The sequence below is a fragment of the Crocodylus siamensis genome, chromosome 3, assembly GCF_052110815.1.
Source record: "Crocodylus siamensis isolate JL-2025a chromosome 3, ASM5211081v1, whole genome shotgun sequence".
In the NCBI taxonomy this organism is placed as follows: Eukaryota; Metazoa; Chordata; order Crocodylia; family Crocodylidae; genus Crocodylus; species Crocodylus siamensis.
Genome location: NC_143397.1, coordinates 168,356,942 through 168,375,170, shown reverse-complemented (window position 1 = coordinate 168,375,170; position 18,229 = coordinate 168,356,942). Strand labels below are relative to the sequence as shown.

The window sequence follows — 18,229 nt, the reverse complement described above, 5'->3', positions numbered from 1 at the left end:
ACTTGAAGACTCAATAGAAATAAAGTTATTTTTTCTAAATTTTTATTTAAACAATAAATGTACTTTTATTTTTTTCCTAGGGAATGAGTGTAAGAGATGCACCTTTGAAGGAAATTAAGGTGTCTAACATTCGTCGATTTGTAGCTGCTTTTAATGTGGTGAATGCCACAAGACGGGATGCTGGCAATTACCGCTGCATGATTTGCACAGAAGGAGGAGTGGGAGTATCCAACTATGCAGAACTGGTAGTCAAAGGTACTTTCGAATATAATATGCATGTACATATTTAATACATAAAATAATACCATGCAGTTAATTAATAATTGTCACCTATCACCCACTGAAGTCAGAAGGGAGTGTAATAAAATGACCTCTTATATGTATATCTCTAGCAAAAGGATTATGGGAAAGACCCTTGTGAGGAGGCATTAAATGCACCTTCTGTTTGTATAATAAAAATACTATTTAAATATATAATGTATATTCATAAATGTGCACTTAGATGTTTTTTTTCAAAAGAGATATAAATACGTTCTTGGCAACTCATCTCCCTCGTGGAGATTGCATTCTAAAAATATATTTACTGTGGTTTAAGAGAGAATTATTTACAGATAAAGGAGAACACTTAAATACATATATTCTGAATATGGGAGGTTCTATAAACATCAGGAAACTTTTAAAATGTAAACAGAATGCACATAAAATGTTCAGTTCGTTACAGAAAACAGTACAAATATTATTATATTGCTTTAAATGTATTTAAATATACTTTGATTATGTCTTATTTTTTACTGGGTTTTTAAGTGAATATGTTAGTAAGATTTTCAAAGAAAGACAAGTTGGATCTTGGGAGAGCTGTTTGACAGTCAGGCATGGAAGGTAGCCCACAGACAGGTCTTTAGCCAAATAATCTATCATAGCCATATTTTCTGTTCACAACTTGCCCTTTCCAAAGTCAGTTATTCCTGTCTTTGTCTTGGTCAGAGGCTGTTTATGGGGAATATGTACTTCCTGAAGTGGAGCTGAAATGGAGCTGGGTCAACTCCTATATGATTGATATTTAGTTGACTGGGAATATTAGGTTTTACATCCTTCCATACCACCCAATTGTATCACAACACCCTGGTGTGATACCATCAGGCTGAAGACTTATTTTATCTTCCTCCAATATTAATGGTGTCATCTTTGGCAGGGAAATAAAGACTTTCTCCCTAACGAACCCAATATTTGGTGGTTAGGACCTACTTGGAAGTTCTGGAAGAGAAATTTTCCTTGTCCATACTACCAATTTTTAGAAAACAACATCACTATTCTAAGCAGGGTTTTTCCTTCTCTTCTTTTGGGATCCAATGCAGTGGGCCACATGGCACCTGGTGGGGACAAAGAAGAGAGATGTGGATCTTTGTCCACTATCAGGACAAAGAAAATTAAATTAAATAATGCTCTGCAGCTTCTGCTCAGGGCTTTTAAATTTTATCCTTAAGCAGAGGGCTAACACTTCCCCTGAGTGGAAGTGTTCCTTTTTGGAATAATGGAAATATTCCTCTGAATATCCACAGCCTGCACAGCTCAGATTGCAGATATATTGGGCTAGGTAGAGAGACTTACTATTTAATTGATCTAGAATGTATAGTTATCCTCCTCCTACCTTTGTATACTGCTGTAAACCTACTTGGAATTATACAGAGGTTACCTGAAGACCTTTATTCAAAGAAATACAGTATGAACAGAGGGACAACAAATTGGGTAGAGGACAACATTGGAGACCAAAGCAAACACCTTGTTTCTTAAATCCATATAGAGAAATTATGCTTTAAGGAGAGATTTGAAAGGTAAGAGATCTCTATGGCTATGATCAGAAGCTGTGGGAGATGCAGGGGTTTGTATGAAAAAAGGATTATGAAGGGAATATAAAGAAAAAGATTAGGAGAAAAGATGAGATGGAATTAGGGCTCTGTACATGTTACAGCTATTACACAACTAACTGGTTCTTTGTGCAGTTAACAGACCAGCTACATATACAGAGTACCAATCACGCCATAAAAAGGTCCAACCAGCTATGAAGTTGGAGCTCGAAAATGTGTACTGCCTTTATAGTTGGTTTCTACCCAGCTTTAATTTGCATGTGTACCAAGGAATACATTGCATGGAAGCTATCTGATGATGTTCTAGCATTCCAGGGTATATTGCTCCATGTTAGTGTAACGTTATCTGAAAAGAATAGAAGGAAATACCTACCCCAGCATAGAATAGATCTGCACCCCAGATTTATTCCCTCTACCCAGTAGCAGAAAGCACAGGAGAAATTCCACTCCCCCCAACTCCACCCACTCACATGAGCAGGGATACCCCTACCCTGTCAGAATGCATCCTGAAATTCGGGCAGCAGGGAACATGAGGCGAGGAAGGAAATCCCCTGTCTTTCCCCAACACAAACAGGAGAAGGGTTCCTGGGTCTCATCCTTATGTAGCTGCCTGGCTGCAGACTTCTTCAGCTTGATGGACCATGCCATTCTCTCCTGCCCCTGGGGCAGGGACAGGCAGCAGAAGCAAGAGAAGGGAGGAAATGGGAGCCCAGAGACTCTAATGGCAGCAGCCTCTGGAGTGACTGGGTGGGAAGCTGCGCTTAGACCAGGAGCCCAGGGGCTGCCCTGGGTATGTCAACAAACTTCTTCAGGACTCTGTTGATGCTAAAGCTCCACTTTGTCATCTCCTGCATGTAGCCAGCCCTGCACTTAACCCTTCAATCTCTGTGCATAAAATAATGAGATAAACTGAGTCAACATTATAACAACATGAATGCAGTTGACACAGAAGTATTAATACAAAATTTGTAGTCAATCACAGATAATTTGACTCTACAGATTAAAAAAGGAAAGAATCTAAGGGAAGAGGTCAGTATCATAAGAAATATCTGAACATGTGCGTTTGAGTGAGCCCACACTTGAGAGCATGTAGTAGAGGGAAACAAGGAGGTAGCCATGAATGGAAGTGCATGAGATTCCAACGAAGGGAGGAGGTAGGTGGAGATATAGAGCCTTAAAGGAAATTTTGAAAGTTGAGTCAGTAAGGTAAGAGGAAACTGTGGGAACATAGTTCAGTAGAAACTCAGGGAAAGGAGGGAGTGTACAGGAAGATATAATTGACTCTAGCAGTGATAACAGACGGAGATGTTCTAAAAGGACTAGGAAGAGGTCAATAGACATTCCCCAAAAGTATTTCCTAATACACCACATTATTTGAGATGTTTTAATATGTTGCCACTGTTTTTGGTCTGCTATAGCTGAAATTGTTTAGCATATCATTAGCATTTGCATCTACCCAGATTCTCCAGAAAATTTACACTGAGTAGCCTGACAGTTGCCCCTAATCCCACTAGCCAGTTGCAGCATGATGGAGTAATCATGGTAATAACTGTTGCTTGATCCCTTGCTTTAATGAGACCAGGTCATCCTACTAAACCAAAAAGCCCATGCTGAATAATGTGCTGTAAAACCTTATAAGTCTATACTGAAAAGGCATTATAAAGGGATCATTTGTAAATATACTTTGTTATTGATGGTCTAATACTAAAAAATGCTTTTTGTAATGTGTTCAGCTGCTTTCTGCTATATTATGCAGCAGAATTCAGAGAAAATTAATTGATTTCTGTTCAGATATTTCTATTTTTGTTCCATTACTATCAATAAACCAGAAAAAATGTACATTTACCTGTACTGTAGTGCTTAGTATGCTTGGGAATTACTGATGGCTTAATAATAGTATAGGTAGACATAGTGGTGTAATTACTCCCCACACTTCTGTGGAAACAATGAGCCTAATTCTCTTCTCATTTACAGTGGTGTAACTTGGCTGACTTTCATGGAGTTACTGTTGAATTACATTTCTAGGACTGACAGGAGAGTCAGTGTTCATAAGCTTTAAAAACTGCATACCCTTTGAGTTTAGCATATAGTGAACATTTTATTCTGGTTACTGAATCTGTGACTTAAGTAAAGTTGTAGTGGGTTTGGAATGTTGTCCTACCTGTGATGGTCCAGGCAGTGTGGGGATGCAGTCAGGAAGGCCAACCATACCTTGTCATGCATCCACAGGTCCAAGGAGGTGATACTCCTCCTCTATGTGACATTGGTCAGGCCACAGTTGGAGTACTGCGTCCAATTCTGGGTGCCACACTTCAGGAGGGATGTGGACAACATGGAGAGGGTCTAGAGGAGGGCCACTTGCATGATCAGGGGGCAACGGGCAGGCCCTATGAGGTGAGGCTAAGGGACTTGAACCTGTTCAGCATCCAGGAGAAGGCTGAGGGGGGATCTAGTGACCTGTTATAAACTAGTCAGAGGGGACCATCAGGCATTGGGGGAGTCCCTGTTTCTCCGAGCACTACCAGGAGTGACTAGAAATAATGGTCACAAGCTGGCAGAGGGTAGATTCAGACTAGATATCGGGAGGCACTACTTCATTGTCAGGGCAGCTAGGATCTGGAACCAACTTCCAAGCGAAGTCATGCTGGCTCCTACCCTGGGGGTCTTTAAGAGGAGGCTAGACAAACACCTTGCTAGGGTCATTTGACCCCAGTACTCTTTCCTGAGGGGGCAGGAGGTCAGACTTGATGATCTGCTCAGGTCCCTTCCGACCCTATAAACTATGAAACACATAACAGGCAAGGGTAATGGGGTTTTTGGGGTGGTTTTTTAAATTTCTTTTCTTGGTAATGTATCAGTTGGATAGTTGGGAGGGAGGTTTGACAAACTTTTTGGATATAAAACTCCTCAGGTCTTGGGGAGAAGCAGACACAGCTTGACCTAAATAATAGGGGGAAAAATATGTATTACTCAATAAGCTAACATCTGAAATAGGTTGTAAAAGGTGGAAAATGTTTATTACCTGTTGAGTGCAGGTAAAAGGAGAAAATAGGGTAATAGTGGGTGCATCTACATATTGCCTTACAGCAATTAAGTGATTTGCTACGTTGCCGTACAGTGCACTGTTGTGACATAGCAATCACATGGTCTACACATGTTTGCCAGCTACACCACTGTAGTGGTGAAATCTAACTGCATGCTGTGCGCATGGTGCAGTAATCCCCCATAAGGAAGTACTAAAGGATGGCTCCATAGACACATCACCATACAGAGATGTGTAGACATGCCCAGTGACTCTTCCTTTGTGTATGAATGATGTAGTTGTGATGGTCCAGAAATTATGCAAGTATTTCTTAGAGTGATACATTTTATTCTACCAACTGTGTAGCTGGAATAAAGTTAGACAAGCTTTTGAGAGCAAGACATTCTTCCTTGAGTGTCTCAGATCTGAGATGCTAAAAAAACTTTGCCTTCACTAAAATAGTAACAATGAAAATAATTCCTCTAAGTACTCTCTGCTTTTGTCATGTAAACTACCTAAATTAAGCAAGGATGCATTTCACAGCATGATCTACAGTCACCTTGCTTTTTGTTGATCGTCATTGGTGCCCTAGGGACCAATGAAAGCTTGAAAAAAACCTATCCAGCCAAAATCAAATACTCTAAGGAAACAGATTTAAGTCTATTTTAATGGTAATTTTAATATTGAAATACAAATAGTAGATGAATGATAAGATAATATAGGTTAGGCATATCAAACCACTGATTAAAAGCAGTTAGCTGTTCATCAAAACCATCTTTTAAAATGGTTGGAATAAAAAAACATCAGTGTAAAATATAATAAATTCTAAGACACTAACAGGTGGCCAGTCCATCAGGGGAAAGAACATCCTACATGGGTTTCAAAGAACCAAGCATCTTAGTTGACCTGCAAATGGGCAGTTCAGCAAGAACCAGAGTGAAAGTCTTGAAGAGCAATTTTTTTTGAGGTGGACCTAGATTTTTGTGCTCAATTCTGGCCCCAACTTCAAAAGCCTGCTAAATAGTGCTAGTGTGTATAGAAATTTGCCTAATAGACTTTTCATCATTGACATTAATTTAAATTCTGTCTGATATGGCCATTGGACATGCCCTGCTTGTTGTCAAGGAACGCATCTATTTCTGTCCCAGGAATAAAATTATTTCTGTGGTCAGACTAGATCAAACTGGTACCAGACCACTAAGCTCTGTGCGAGCCAGAGCTGACCTACCTTGTCTAGATGATCTTTCACGTACATTTTAAATTTTTTTTTGCCTGTCAGATTTCCTCACCTGTTACCCCTTCCTTTGCTTCTGCTTCTCTTAATTGTGTTTCTTGGTCTACCTTGATTTGACTAATTATAAAGCAGCCTAAACCCACTGAAGGTCTTTACTTTGTTGTGTAGCCATACAACTTGTGGAAGTACAAATGCAGGTTCCTCCATAAGTAGGGCCTATATGAAGTTTACATGGTAATATGGATTGAAACTCTTCCTTTCTAATTCACTATTGATGGAATTTCACTCACTGGAATTTATTACATGTGGATTCTACTTTGCATACATGAGTAAGCCTCTCTGTGTCGCATCTGGCACTATGCTAAATGTTCTGGGGGGCCAGAAGCAAGACTTGTTGAAGTCAGTTGAAAGACTCCCATCTCCAGCAGGCTGTAGAGATATAACCCAAGGAAACATAACCCCCCCGTGATTATGCTTAAATTTAGGCAGGAAGATTCCTAGCATCGTTACCTTAAACTGAGCAAGGTTCTGTAGCTGAGCAAGGTTGACTATTACAAAGCCAGTAGAGTCCATGAAAAAAGCAGAGAGCTATCTGTTATTCCCAAATTTCATAGATTTCGTAGACATTAGGGCTGGAAGGGACCTCGGAAGATCATCAAGTCCAGCCCCCCGCCAAAGGGCAGGAAGTCAGCTGGGGTCATAGGATCCCAAAGAATTGTAAATGTGATATTGCTAAGCTTAACACCCAAAACACCTGGCATTGAATAATTAGTGTGGGCTTCAAAGATTGAGAGGAAAAATGATTTTCATAGTGTTGTTTGTGATGCCTCGCACTTTTTATGAGGGTGTTTCAGAAACTAATGGTAAAATGGCTGCACATGCCATATGTCTGTGACAAAGTGGAAACTACACAGCAGTGGGAGCACTGATGGTGGCATTATCTACTGCACCCATTGTTTACAAGTATGTAAAGAAGTGACCTGGTCCACTATGTGATCATTGCACATGAAATGGTTTTATTTCAAAATTGCTGTTAGTTTCTTAAACATCCTGTTATATAAAAGTGAAATACAGTATTGACCACTTCATTTAAATTAATAGTAAAGTGAAACTTTTCAATTTATGTAACTGCTTATTCTGATGGGAAAGACTGAATAGAGATGGTGATTTGTCATTCTGTGTGTTCAAACAACACAATATCCTCATCTGTATTTGTCAGAGAATTGGATTGAAATGTCACTTTATCTCTATCCAATGGAAGATGTGAAATTGGACTTGTCAGATCACACTCACGCACTTACTGTAAAAAAAAAAAAAAAAAAGCAGTTCTTTTTTTAATAGATGACATAAAAGTAATCAAACATTGAACAAAAGGAAAATAGTAGGGCAGAATTGATTAAATGTATTTGTTGAAGTAAATTAGACTTCTCCATACAGTTGATGGGTTGAACTTTTCTAATCGTGGTCATATCCAACATAGATTAGATTTAGAAGAACAGAACAAGCCTGTCTGAGCAGACATCAGATTATTACAGAGATCAAACTGCTTATTGAGTTCAAACAAGGTAAACCCAGGTGTCAGACTGGTTAGGAGGAGTTTTGTTAGGTTTTTAAGTAAGGGCATGGAAGGGCAGCCATCTGTGCTGTTGGTGGCTTATTTCTGCATTTTCTCAAATGGGAGATTTAATACCTTGAATAGAATTGAACCATTTTAGACCTGTGGAACAAAGAATTTATTCTAAAATTGAGGGCAAAATAATTTTGAGGCCATGGCTAGACTTAAGAAAAATATTAAAGGGTGGTTGTCAAGGGTGTTAATATTTTTAATATAATAGAAACTTAGGTATACATGAGCACTCGTCTAAATGGACAACCCCTTATTTTCTCTACCTACATATCCCTTTGTCTTTCTTTCTGTCTACTGCCTTTCTATTATGTGGTATCACCACTTTTTATTAAGGTTGCCCCATTATAAATTCTTATTTTTAATTGCCTATTACTTCAGGAAATTTTTGTAAGGAAAGTGAGTGTTGGGGATGACCAAGGGCCAGGGAAGAAAGGTGGGAGAAAGCGAATGACCAAGGATTTCTCTGTGGCTGAGCAAGAAAGCTGGACTGGAAACGGACAGGGATGAGTAGTCCATTTCAGGGATCTGGACTTTCTGGGCAAAGAGACACGGTGGTGAAATGAGAAGCCCAGGAGCTGGAATGGAGCTTGATTAGATCAAGAGAATGGGGCTGAGACAAGGAGTTAGGAGTTGGGAAGAGGCAGAACTGAGAGGTGAACAGGTTGGGGAGACTGGGACAAATGTGTTTGAATTTGCAGGGAACAGGTGAAAGTGTCAGTGTCCATTAGGGAACACTCCCTATTGTGGGTTTGAGTGTATAGTAAAATGAAGGTATAGTTGCAGCATAAATTAGCACATGTAACAATAACAGTGGAGATGAAGTAGCAGAAATACTCTGGGTTTTGCGGTTTTAAGCAGATGTTAAATTAATTTTACATTAGTGCAGTTTAGCTTATTTTGGGGGTTACTCTTGAATTACTTTGCTAGGACTTATAGGGGAGGTCAAATAAAGTAAAACCCAGTGTTTGTACGTTTTGAAAAACACATAATGTTTCTCATATATCATCTAGTATGAATTTCTTTTCACTCAGTTCATAATTGAAGTTTTAACTATGTAAATGGTGCCTCTCAGTCTTCACTACTGCTGTTACCCAGGATAGCTTGGATTTTTGAACCTGAGCTACAGTCACACCATGTTTTTGCTGTGTTGTATACTTAAGATTATGTGTGCTTAGAGATTATGGAAGTACAAATTCAGATAGTACAGTTATATTCTTAAAGCAGGAATTCAACCACAGTCTTCTATATAAATAGAGCAGGAATACCTTCCTCAAATCTATAGCACTTGCTCTTGGAGCATATAATACATTTTTTCAGAATTTACGACTGTTAATTAAAATTGAGTTCAGCTATTTAAAAAATTGGTCCTTTAAGATATTTTAGTTTGTCAGGTCATATCTCATCCTAAATAATCTAAGAAAGTAGTAAAGCCAAGTTTTCATGTTTCTAGTTTAGGCAAAACTATCAGAAATTTGGTATATTGGCTATATTTGAAATTCTTTATGGTGATTAGGAGTTTTTCATTATTCCTCATACGCTAGACAAGGGTTAATGAATGCTATTCTTTTGGAAAGATGTCCATGAAGAATAATTACCTTCCTTCAAAATAGCTGCCATTTTTATCATTTGCAAGAGAAAGAAGGCTACTAGCTGTTTCACCCTAAACAGAGACAGACTGTTTCAAAATGGCACATTGGGAATGAAGCCTTGATGTACTCAGAGAAGATGGTAGGTGCTGCAACGATAAAAAATTAGGGGGAAAATATTGTCTTTAAAAATAAGGAACAAAGATCAATATTAGGGCTGTGCAGAGCTTTGGTCCCTGATTAAATTCGTCAGAGATTCGGCCCAGTTTGGTGGCCTGTTTTGCACACCCCTAATGAATATTATTCTGCACATGGATGTGGTATCTAGATGTATTAATACAAGGCCCTTTGAAAATATCGTTCAGCTCTTACCACCTCACCTGCTTTCTGTCTGCTAAACAATATCCTCTGAAGTTATAATATTCTGACATTCTTAATTTCTGATCATCTTTAAACTATTGTTTTAATTATTTATTTTCTCCTTCTCCAAATATGGAGTTTCCTCAAAACATTGTTTGCTCGATATGGGCAAAATTCCAGCCTTTTCTGTTTTTTTAAAAAAAGCCACTGCTTAGAAGTCAGGTACCTTGAAATCTTGAAACATGCAACAGTGAACAAGTGAGTAATTAACAGACAAGAAATGTCTCTTTTGAGTGTTACAACTCAGTTAAATCCGAATTGTTTTCCATGAGGATAGCAAATGGCATCTGTTTGGCTCCAGGATTACCCCCTTGCCAAATTTCATTTCTCTGCTGCAAGCATTAAGGCACTAGAACTACTCAGAACATGGTTAGAGTTATAATTTAAGGTGGAATCATATTCCTGCCACTCCCTCTCTGATAAGTGGTTGTGGTTAGTACATAAGTGTATATTTGTAAGTTGTGTGTGTACAGGTGTGGCTTTATTTTTTACCTACATGCAGCTTCCTTAGCAGAAGGAAAGGGCCACTGTTCATTTTGGTTGTGTTACTTTTGTTTTCAGTGGGGGCATCTATATGTGAAATTAGTGTGACACAATAAAATCTGGTGCAGTTTGCTCCAGTGTTTATTGCTTCCAGGTGCAGCGTTTACACATACACCCAGGACTGTAGCACATTGAGTCAGGACAGCGCAGCACTGGCTGGCAGGGAGTTTGGGGCATCAGGCTGCCAGCCTGGAGCTGCTCTGCCCTGACTTATGCTGTGGAGGGGCTGGCTGTGGCACAAGGGTGCTACAATGTGGGGCTAGCTGACAAGCAACCCCTGCACTGTAGCACCCTCATGCCCCAGCCAGCTCTGTCGCCATATACATATGCATTGTGGCAGAGTAAATAACTCCACCATAGGATAGTACTTGTGTCAGGAAGTAATAACCTATGGTGGAGTTAATCAATTTACTTTGGCCTAATATCTCTGCCTGTGTAGATGGTGACACTTTACTGTGGAGCTAATTAGGCAATTCTACAGTAAGCATCTTGTGTAGATGCCCCCGGTTTTACTTTATTTGGTCCATCCATTTTGGCCACCGTTACAGCTATCTAAATAAAGTTTTTCATGGACCTGCCATTAATGAACAGCACTGTATTGTACACAAACACGAAAGCAGCTAGTATGTGCTTTCTGTAAGTTAGTGTGTCCCCAAATCCTTTCACCATGGATCTGAAATGCCAAAAATCTCTTCCCCTGCACAATCTTTAGAGCAGTAAATTTGATCCACAAACAACTTTTTTTATATGGTTTAATAGTATGTCTTGACAGACCAACTTAAAAGGGTAGTACAGTGCTAACTAGCTTTGTAGATTTTTCTTTATACATGAGTGCAGTGAGCAATAACATTTCTTTTTAATTTAAAGTATTACCTCAGTACTCTTTGCCACAATGACCCTCACCCACTGAATGCATGTACCCTGTGGTTAAAGCCAAATACTTTAAATTTATTGGAAATAGATAACCTCCTGAAGTTGCTTCTATCCCTATTTTTCTATGATTTCTATGCTTCTGTGAACTGTACCCACTGGAAAAATTTAAGTGAGAAAATAATTAAGAAAATAATATTATCTATTTGAACCTTATTCAGTAGCCACCATTTAAGTGTCTCCAGAGAAAAAGCCTGATGCTTCTCACTGTTGCATTTCTCTGTGACTAGTTCTTAATTGAGTACCCGACTGAGATTCATCATTGTCATAAATAGAAATATTCTCCTTGTCAGAAGCGGGGGAAAAAAGCTTAGATAAAAGAATAATTTGGGTAAAACCTATGGCTGTTCAACACTTGTTAATTCATTACATTTAGTGGTTTAACTTACAGAAATCATGTAGCTTGTAACTTTCATTAAAATATCACTGAATGTTTCAATTATTATTTTTACCACAGTCTATCCTTAACTTAATGACCCTTATTTTTCAGCCAGTTTTCACTGTAAAATAAATGCATTATTTATGGTGATAGGTTAATTTTATACAAGCTCAACCTTCAGCTAAAACTACGATATATGCAGGTTTTTGCTAGAACCCTACAGCTTGATTTAACCTATTTTGCACTTCGGTCACAAGGGAATGAAACAATACCCCCAGGAATGAAAAAGCAATAAAATAATGTCTATTTCAGATACTTGTAATACTTAAAATGGATTGGTGTAGCCACTAACCTTGGTGACCTTATTCCTGAGTTGGCATTTTGAATGGCACTTCAACAGCCTTTACTAGCATTTGAAACTTGAAAGTAATTAACTGTTCTTTCAGCATGGCTACATAAATGCCTTAGGTTGCTCTATAAAAGTTCCATTTCACGTCTGGGTTCACGAAACAGCATAATGATTTAAATTGATGCTAAATCATTTTGATTTAAGTTAGACCTGTTTAAAGATGCAGTCTCTGCATTAAGCTATAGCTTATGTACTGCAGAAACAATAATTTAAAAAAAAGACAGTAAATTTCTAATCCATAAAAGGAGAAGCTAGAGTTTAATATTATATATTGATAGTCACATATAATAAAGTTTTCCCTCATATTCTTTAAATGGTCCTGGGTGGGGGCCCTATTTTCTAATTGTCCTAGAGTGTACATTGTATTTTAACCAAGATGTATCTGTTACTAATTAGTAAGCAGCATTCAAAATATTTTGGGCTGTTGCCAAAGTGAGTGTGTTATTCATGTAGGAATCAGTAAAAAAATGTCACCATAGTATAGTATGTATAATACCACTCCTTGCATTTGCTCAATAGCTGACACCATACTTCAGCATGATGTTTGCTAAATCCTATCTTTAACTTGGGCAGTGGGTACGTACAATATGGATTATAGTCCTCGCTGGAAATGCAACACTGAATTCCTGCCCAGTTAGTATTTTAGAGAAAGTAGCAGCCCTTTAGAATGCTTAGATCCTTACGTCCCAGCCCCGAACTCCACCATTGTGATCAGGGAGCGGGGTGCTGGCAGATCCAGCCGGCACCAGCTCCACAGCATCAGGATCTCCCAGAGCCAGCCTCTCAGCCACAGAGCTGGGTGATAAGGGTTTCCCCTGCTGGTGGCAGTTGGAGAGCCTGTTCCCTGCCTAGCTTTGTGAGTGTGGAGCTGTGCAGGGAGCAGGTTGGCAAGCTTTTCCTCACTCAGCTCCGTGCTTATGGAGCTGAGTGGGGAGCAGGCTACCCAGCTTGTTCCCCAACCAGATTCACAGTTGTGGAGCTGAGTAGTGAACAGGCTTCCCAGCATGGTCCCCAGTTTGTTCCACACCTACCTCCGCACTCAGAGCTGAACAGGAAACAGGCTTCCCAGTTTATTCCCCACCCAGCTCTGAAGTCACAGAGCTGAGCAGGGCACAAGAAACTGTCCTGGTCAGGGGCAGGTCCCAGCCCCCTGTCCTGATTGGGGAGCCACCCTGGTAGCAGGCTCTCTTGGGGCAGGGTGTAATGTCCCTGCCTTGCCCAAGACTCTTCAAGTTGGAAAAGCGCAGGCTCAGGGGTGATATGGTGGTTGCCTGTAAGTTTATAAGGGGTGCTCACCAGAATCTGGGGGAACATCTATTCATCAGAGCGCCCCAAGGGGTAACAAGGTCAAACAGTCACAAACTCCTCGATGACCATTTCAGGCTGGACATAAGGAAGAACTTCTTAACTGTCCGAGCTCCCAAGGTCTGGAATAGACTGCTGCCAGAGGCAGTTCAAGCACCTACTTTGAACCCCTTCAAGAGACATTTGGATGTTTATCTTGCTGGGATCCTATGACCCCTGCTGACTTCCTGGCCCTGGGACAGGGGGCTGGACTTAAAGATCTTCTAAGGTCCCTTCCAGCCCTAATGTCTATGAAATCTATGAAAGAGACAGCTGTCTCCTGGCCTGGTACTCCCTGCCAGGCCCTGGGCTAGCACCCCGGGGGAGCCTGGAGCTCCCCCTAGTGGCAGCTGGAGCCCATTGCAGGGCCTCAGGAAGTGGGATCTGTTTGTTGCCATTAGCAGCAAATCTGCTCCCGCTTCCCTGCATGTGTACATGCCTGCCCGTGAGCATTAAAACAGTACGCATCCTTTGCTGATGCATAGGTGAGATGTATTAGGCCAAATTCTCTTCCATTACTCTGGACCTAGTTAACCAGTGTTGCAACCGTTTGCGCAGCCCAGCAGCTGCAGGCAGGCAGTGTCTGCCACTCCCAGGGCTGCAGCAGGGGCAGGCAGCCACCTGCAGCTGGACAAGAGCAGGCTGTGGCCTGAGGTCTGAACGTTTACAGAGAAAGAAGTACAAATTGGGAATTGTGTTATTCTTGTCAGCAATTCAGCCTCCATCAGGAGTAAACTGAAATATCAGTTCTAATTCCAAAAGTTACTTGTAAATATAACAGTTTACATCTATAGAGAAAAGTATGTTGATCTTGGATGCAACTCCTTGATTGTGTATGAAAAAATGCTAGAAATACACATATTTTAACATTTGGTGAACAGCTAATATACAATTGTATACAGTTTATATACAGTTTTATATAAAATGGAGGTTAACATCTCTCAGTATGGTAAGCTAATAGAGTTCATTTAGGAAGTTTATAACATGTTTTGTTCAAAACTGTAACCAATAATTACATTTGTAACAGTGTTTCTCATAGGCAGCCCCTCTAGTATAGTTTACCAAGGATCATTGTTTATTTCACCAGTCTCCAGCTGGTAGCTTAAGGGCAACATGTTGCTCACAAGACCCTCCAGCCTGGGTCATAGCTACAAGAAATTTTACTTTTCACAGATGCAAGTCGCTTCAGATTGATCAGGATAGCGAAGTGTGAAGATACCCAGAGTACATAACTTGCTCAATACTGGTGCCTAGGGGTCAGCAAAAGTTGCTTACTTGAATTTTATGGAAAGAATAAGTATTTGTAGAATAATTTTTTAACATTTGTTTTGCTTCAGAGCCACCTGTTCCCATTGCTCCACCTCAGCTGTCTTCAGTTGGTGCAACATACTTATGGATACAGCTGAATGCCAATTCCATCAATGGGGATGGACCCATAATTCAGAGGGAAGTGGAGTATCGCACTTCAAGTGGAACTTGGTATGACATACAACCAGTTGACTCCACAAGCTATAAAATTGGGCACCTGGATCCGGATACAGAATATGAAATCAGCGTGCTGCTTACACGACCAGGTGAAGGAGGTACCGGATCCCCTGGCCCAGCTCTTAAAACAAGGACGAAATGTGCTGGTGAGTACCAGGCAGAAGCTGGAAAAATTGTAAACATCTCACTGATGTTGAAACCACCAAGTTAGTTAAGTAACAGTTGGCATCATCTAGCTTAAACCTGCATGATGCAGGAATTAAGGTCAACATGATTTTTTAAGTAAAAGCCATTAGCGTTTACAAATGGTGACCTTGAAACTAACATATAGTGTCACAGTACATTAAGTCATACCTGTTTGGGCCTTTCAGTAATTAGTGCAGAATATGATGTAGTTTCAAAACACTGGACTTTCAGATGCATAGCATGCTGTTGAGCTTTCTCTATTTCATTATATCTTACTTGCATCAATGCTAGATTTCTTAGATTTTTATTTTTTGAGTTAATGAAAGAAACTTGATTATTTCTTGCAGAGCGTATAAATGAGAATATAATAGATATGAAAAATGGATTTAATAATGGCAATTATTCATAAACAAGATTTAGTTGAGAAGTGCTTTGTGACATAGCTGACAGTATGTTCTTTTGTTAAATGATATCCTGTGAGTTGTGTTGTAGTAAAGATACCTAGGGCTTTATAATATAATATTGTAATTAGTAGCATTGACTTCTGCCTGTAAAAGGTAAAGATTGAGGGCTATAACAGAAAGACAGTTGGACGGTAATGCCGGTGAAAAGTAGTGTTACTGTTAGTTTGCTATTCAGCTGTAAGAAAATAAGTAAAATATACTGCAATACAAATTCTTTTTGGCATTGTATTTTCAGTGATTGTGTTGATAAGGTTACATATTTATTTTAAAAATTTGAGGTTCTTTCTCATCTAATATTAGGAATATGGCAATAGAATTTCAGAAACATTTTTACCTTTCAAAACCCAAGTTGGAATATGCAAATAAAGAATCTGTATATCTGAAAAATCAGATTTGTAACATGTGTGTTGTTTAAGATGCCTGGGGATACATACAAAATATAGATATGAAGCTTGCTGTGAGCTTAAATTTGGCCTAGAAATATATTACTGTGTGCCTTTATTGGATTTTTTGATAAAGAAAAAGAGCAACATAGGGTGGAATTTAAAATGTGTAATATATATTTATCCTTGACAATTTAAATCCCCTTTCTATGCAGCAAAGCTGGCAGAAGGCAAGGAGAAATTCACAAAAAAGAGAAAATAATTAATCCCAGTTCTGTATTTATGCTTATCTGTTAAAGAACTGATCTCTAATCAGTTGTCTGTTTTTAAAAGCATAGCAAGTAATTAGAAATATTTCCAATGAATTCAGGGGTTAGTTAAGCCTTTCAGACCTGTCCAGGAACCTTCCAGTGACTAAATGATGCATTGCAAATAGAAGGAGTATTTGTCAGCATCCATATTATTTTTCATAGGATATAGCTGTGGTGATGTTGTATTCAGATTCCCAATATTATGCCATTTTGAACAAACTGTTGTAGATATTGGCTGGCTGGTTTTTGCTTATAGTTTTCCTTTCATGACTGAAGGATGAGGTTTAATTAAAAAAAAAAAAATTTTGTGAAAAGGGAACATAAGAAACTAGATGCTAGTGTCTGCAACATTTTCCTTACTAGAATATAATAACAATTAAGATGGTCAGAACTTGGGTATTAAATCCATCATAGAGTTACAAGGGTCTTTGGGCCAAAGTGTTTTTCATACGTGAATAAAATGTACTTAGCTTTACAGGTACAGTAAATGTCTATTCAATCCATTCATGGTCACTTCAGTTACTTTAAAATGAAACTACACTGCTTTGTTTTTCCTATCTTCATCCTGTGACTACAGACCATAAGGTTAGAGGCCGAGTTAATGAGGATTACTATACTGAGAGTTCAGAGAAAGACACGGAAAATTCAGAACTTTAATTATGCATCTGTGCATTGTATGCTTTCTGCGATCATTTTAGTAGTTGGGATGATGGACTATTAAAACAAGTATCTGTTTCTGCAAAATAGTATCCACTGAGACATGCTTTATTACCAAGTAAACTATTGTGATACAGTTTGTCATTTCATGAATCTAGCAAGTTGTGCTGTAGTCTTTCTTAAATTAAAATGCATAAAGTGGTAGCTAACTGAAAAATTAAAATTATGAATGACAGTGTTAAATGCATCACTACAATTTGGCTTTTTTACAGCTAAAGATGGTTGCTTTGAAGGTGTAGTGGTTATTGGTTAGCTGCTAGCAAGTGACATGCTAATAACTGGCTCGAGGGGTTAAAAAGAGATGCTGATAAACTAATGACAAAACAATTAAGCTGGGAGGAGTGAAACAATGCTATTCTCAAATGTGTACCATAGAATTAATAAAACTGGAGTCTTTTAAGAGAAGAGTCATTGCACCTTTTTAATTACTGTGATAATTGTATGCTGTTTGCTTGTTCCCTTGGGGGGGTCTATTGAACCACTCTGAGACTGGAGGCACCATGCTAGACATTCAGTAATCTTAATAGTTCTCCGAAGTGTTTGAAATATGTTTTCATTTTAGCAAAATGAGATTTCAGGGACTTCTAATAGACAAGTGCTATTTGAGCTCTAGTAAATAAAAGCATCTATAATTAGAATGCAGAGGAAATAAAGAAGCAAACTCCTCAGACTTGGCAATACCATCCTCAGTGGACTAGTATTTATGTGTTTTGTAAAGGGCTTTGTTTTGTTGTGATGAAATGCAATATAAATAGGATGCCAAAGAATTGATGTTCTGCTTTGGATTAAGTTTAAGTACTTGAGTTCAGATTTGAAAAGAGAAAGGAGTAGTGTTCAGAATTTAATAACACTGAAATCTTTTGAATTCTTCTCTCAGATTTTCTGTTGCTTTGGACTGCGTCATAATCAAATCCAGAAAAAAGGTCTCTCTCACTTTTGCATATGCCCTGGAACCAAGATCAATTAGGGATCAGTTTGGGAGTTTGAATCATAAGCTGTTCCACTACCCCAAGCTCAGCATAAATGTGGTTGGTTGTATGTCAGAACAATTCCATGATACTGTATGTTGTTAATTATTCTGGTGCTCTTTCTGTTTTCATGCTTGTTAACTAAAAGCTTCAAAACAGAGACTAGAAGTTCCAGGTAAAGTAGAATCACTACACAAATACAAAAGCACCCCAGCCATTCACTCTGCCAAGTCATTGTCCTGGGAACAAAAAAAATCAGTTTGATAACATGGACTTGTATGCCAGCTGCCATTTTGCTGAACTCCTGTTTTGCTTTCTCAGCTGTAGCTAGTAGCTGAATGACTGCACAAATAGTT

General features: G+C 39.0%; 1 protein-coding gene across 6 annotated transcripts in view; it reads left to right on the top strand.

Moving 5' to 3' along the window:
• The window catches only part of PTPRM (protein tyrosine phosphatase receptor type M), a 745,518-nt gene that overhangs the window by 309,893 nt on the left and 417,396 nt on the right, over window positions 1-18,229 (top strand). For all 6 annotated transcript variants that reach the window (XM_090039711.1, XM_090039716.1, XM_090039712.1 and 3 more), the window contains exons 6-7: window positions 81-255; window positions 14,697-14,990. In XM_090039711.1, the coding sequence (XP_089895837.1) occupies window positions 81-255; window positions 14,697-14,990 (469 nt within the window). The remainder of the gene's footprint in view (window positions 1-80; window positions 256-14,696; window positions 14,991-18,229) is intronic.